The sequence below is a fragment of the Oncorhynchus nerka genome, linkage group LG6 (assembly GCF_034236695.1).
Source record: "Oncorhynchus nerka isolate Pitt River linkage group LG6, Oner_Uvic_2.0, whole genome shotgun sequence".
In the NCBI taxonomy this organism is placed as follows: Eukaryota; Metazoa; Chordata; class Actinopteri; order Salmoniformes; family Salmonidae; genus Oncorhynchus; species Oncorhynchus nerka.
Window position 1 is genome coordinate 79849778 of NC_088401.1, and position 4066 is coordinate 79853843.

The window sequence follows — 4066 nt, forward strand, 5'->3', positions numbered from 1 at the left end:
TTTAGTCCTATATAATAATAGAGACATGTCCTGTAATGTGATTATGATTTAGGACTTTAAATAGTCAAACTAAAATTAATATACGTACGATATACCAACGGCAAATGCATCAGTTTTATCATTAGGTTTACATTGTCTTTATATTAGCCATTATTATCATTTCCATCAAACCAATTCCACCAAAATGACATTTGCCTGCAATATAGTTGATCAACCACTAGGAGTTGTGTATATGAATGGGCGGAGATACGAACACTTTCCTATCAGGTTCAAAACTGATGAATGCCAACCTTTGTGGGAAAACTGGCGCATGCTAGGTTTAGAGAATGTTTTGTGCATACACACTGATAAATGAGGCCCCAGGTGTTTAAAGTCACCGTGACATGCTAGATTTAGAGAATATTTTGTGCGTACACACTGATAAATGAGGCCCCAGGTGTTTAAAGACACCGTGACATGCTAGGTTTAGAGAATGTTTTGTGCGTACACACTGATAAATGAGGCCCCAGGTGTTTAAAGACACCGTGACATGCTAGGTTTAGAGAATGTTTTGTGCGTACACACTGATAAATGAGGGCCCAGGTGTTTAAAGACACCGTGACATGCTAGGTTTAGAGAATGTTTTGTGCGTACACACTGATAAATGAGGCCCCAGGTGTTTAAAGACACCGTGACATGCTAGGTTTAGAGAATGTTTTGTGCGTACACACTGATAAATGAGGCCCCAGGTGTTTAAAGACACCGTGACATGCTAGATTTAGAGAATGTTTTGTGCGTACACTGATAAATGAGGCCCCAGGTGTTTAAAGACACCGTGACATGCTAGATTTAGAGAATGTTTTGTGCGTACACACTGATAAATGAGGCCCCAGGTGTTTAAAGACACCGTGACATGCTAGGTTTAGAGAATGTTTTGTGCGTACACACTGATAAATGAGGCCCCAGGTGTTTAAAGACACCGTGACATGCTAGGTTTAGAGAATGTTTTGTGCGTACACACTGATAAATGAGGCCCCAGGTGTTTAAAGACACCGTGACATGCTAGGTTTAGAGAATGTTTTGTGCGTACACACTGATAAATGAGGGCCCAGGTGTTTAAAGACACCGTGACATGCTAGGTTTAGAGAATGTTTTGTGCGTACACACTGATAAATGAGGCCCCAGGTGTTTAAAGACACCGTGACATGCTAGGTTTAGAGAATGTTTTGTGCGTACACACTGATAAATGAGGCCCCAGGTGTTTAAAGACACCGTGACATGCTAGGTTTAGAGAATGTTTTGTGCGTACACACTGATAAATGAGGCCCCAGGTGTTTAAAGTCACCGTGACATGCTAGGTTTAGAGAATGTTTTGTGCGTACACACTGATAAATGAGGCCCCAGGTGTTTAAAGACACCGTGACATGTCACAATAGGCGTTAACAGGTTAAGATGTACGTTCTGTGTGTAGTATGTCCTACATTGATTACACCCATATGGTTTGTCTCCTGTGTGACTCCTATGTATTGTGTGATCCCTATTCTTTAGAGAAACATTTGCCACAATAATGACAATAAATGTTTTCTTCAGTATGAGTTTGTAGGAGACCTGTCATACTTTCTGTAGAATATATAGGTTTTTTTCCACACACACACCACACTGGCATTCTTTATGCTATGTGTGTGTTTTTCGCAAATTAAAGAAATATTTCACACACCTTACAACAATAAGGAGCAGAATAAGTTTGACTAGATGTCAAACGGGGCAACATTGTGGCCGTCCTGCCTCCAGCACTGGTATGAGAGCTTTCTCCATTCTCAATCTGTTTTCTCTTTGATTGGAGTGTCTTAGACCCTAATAGCTGTCCTCCACTCTCCACCTCATCATCACTTTCCATGACATCACACTGAGCTGCAGAACAGTCTGGAGTTACTGCAGAGAGGGGCTGAGAGTCACTGGCTGGATCTGATACTCTGTAATTCTCTCCATCAGGTTCTAGTTTGATCTCTATAGATGTGTTGGTGAGTAGAGGGTCCCTCTCTCTGTCCTCCACAGTTTGGGTTTGGTGTAGATGTGAGGGCTGAAATGGGTTCTCCTGATCACAGTCACTTTCCACACGGGGAGAAGTGAATATGAACTTTATGAGATCAGCCTCCCCCAGTCCTTGAAGCTGATCTTCCTCTTGACTGGCCTGTAGTTCCTCCTGTTCCTCTTTAATCTGTGTGGGCACTGGGTCCTCCTGAATCAGACTGGGGCTCCACTCCTGCTCACAGTGCTGCTGCTCCGGGGGAACCTCCTCTTCAGATATGGGGAGAGTGAGCTGCTGGGCATCTGATAGAGAAGTATAAAGCTACTTAGAATTCAATGTTAAAAATGCTACTGAGCTATTTGATCACTTCCATGTTATTGATTAAAACATTTTTATAGAGTCAATATTACAATTGAAGCTCAATTCTTGTATTAACTTGATATCAGTTTGATTCATGTAAGTTGAGCTAATACAGAGGTAGCCTGAATAGGTTCCTACACGTGCTATACAGCTGCACCGGGGTCGGACCGGCTTCCTGAGGGACAAGAGAGAGAAAACAAGTTTTGATCAGTCATGGAAATAATTGTGCTGAAAACGAATTGGCTCCCCTTTTAAAAAGAACATGGAGAAAAGGATATGGAGTTTTGGTGAATGAGCAAAAATATATATATACATTGCTATATTTTCAAAACGATGGGATATATAATCAAAAAAATATCCTTATATGTAACTAACTATCTCCTTTTCCCCCCATCACTAACGAATGACCAAGTAAGTTGGATCCTTCATTCGAAACATATGCTTATAGCCGTGATCTGCAATAAATAATCTCTCAAATAAATAATGATACACTTACTGCACAGATCTATATGCTGTGTGTGCCCCCAGTTGTCGAACTACACTTCCTCCCCAGTTATGGATACACACTAGAGGTCGACCTCTAATACACACAGGTGTTCGGCCCAAGCTAGATAGCTAATTAGCACAGGTGACCGACTGTGTCTTCCAGTTGTCTTCTGTAAAAATAAAAAAAATTTTTAAAGAGCTGTAAACATGGAGATATGGCCGTGGGAAAACTAACCCCAATCCTACTGTGTACAGTCATTTTGGAAATAGTCTATTGTTGAGATGAAGGATACGTTCCTTATGTTTCCAAAACCGTACCCCAAGCGATGCGTTTTAATGTTAAGAACGAGAGTCGGGGCTCTGATCAACAGAAGTCCCCTGACCAGAAGATACCATCAATTGGGCTGCAGCAGCAGTTAGCATCTATGACTATGAATGGGGTCCGACCCCAATGTAGCTGTAAACGAAGTGTAGGGTCGATGGTCGGAATCTATTCAGGCAAATACGGTAGCTAGTCAATACAAACCTGCTTTGTGTAACTTTATCTCCGGGTTGAAAACCAAATCCAACAGCCTTCGCAGACGGTTATTCTCCTCCTTAGAACGGGAGATTTCTTCATACAACTCTACTACTGTCCTGTCGACCGCCACGGATATCTCTGCAACAGCCGCTGTTAGTCGTTCAGTAACATACACGTTCAGCAACTGTAGTTTAGACATTTTGACCGGAATGAAAGTCGACAAGTTGGTATTATTCTGTTCCGCCTATAACGTTACATTTCACGTAGTCAAAATGTAGCAAGTGAGCTTCTTATTCTATAGTATAATGGTTATGTACCAGTAATAGATATAGAGATACATATTATATCAAAGAGAGTACAGTATGAAGACTTGTAGGCGACGTTGGATAGCTATGCTCATGCGCAGAAACACATCATTGTGTCAAACTAACCCAAGATAGACCACAACCTGTCGTTTCCAATGGGAGCTAGATGAAAACGCGTCAGTTTGTCACTTTCACGAGTTTGGAGTAATAACATGTTCAACTACTTGGCTCGAATATAGGTTGTGCCTTTGGATTTCGAGAAAATGAACAACTAAGGAATAACTTTTTACTTCTCTCATTGACTTCTCAAACCCCGGTCTGGTCTGCTTGCGATGTTGCGCGTCTGGGTTTAGAAACTCTTTGATTATATCCTACAAAACACGTAAA

General features: G+C 41.5%; 1 protein-coding gene across 1 annotated transcript in view; it reads right to left on the reverse strand.

The window, feature by feature from the left end:
* Positions 1–4066, reverse strand: part of LOC135559485 (uncharacterized) — an 8054-nt gene extending 3988 nt beyond the window's left edge. Inside the window, exons 1-2 of the mRNA XM_029662606.2 lie at positions 3381–4066; positions 1697–2310 (exon numbers count right to left, since the gene is read on the reverse strand). Of these exons, the coding sequence (XP_029518466.1) occupies positions 1697–2310; positions 3381–3573 (807 nt within the window). The 5' untranslated portion in view covers positions 3574–4066. The remainder of the gene's footprint in view (positions 1–1696; positions 2311–3380) is intronic.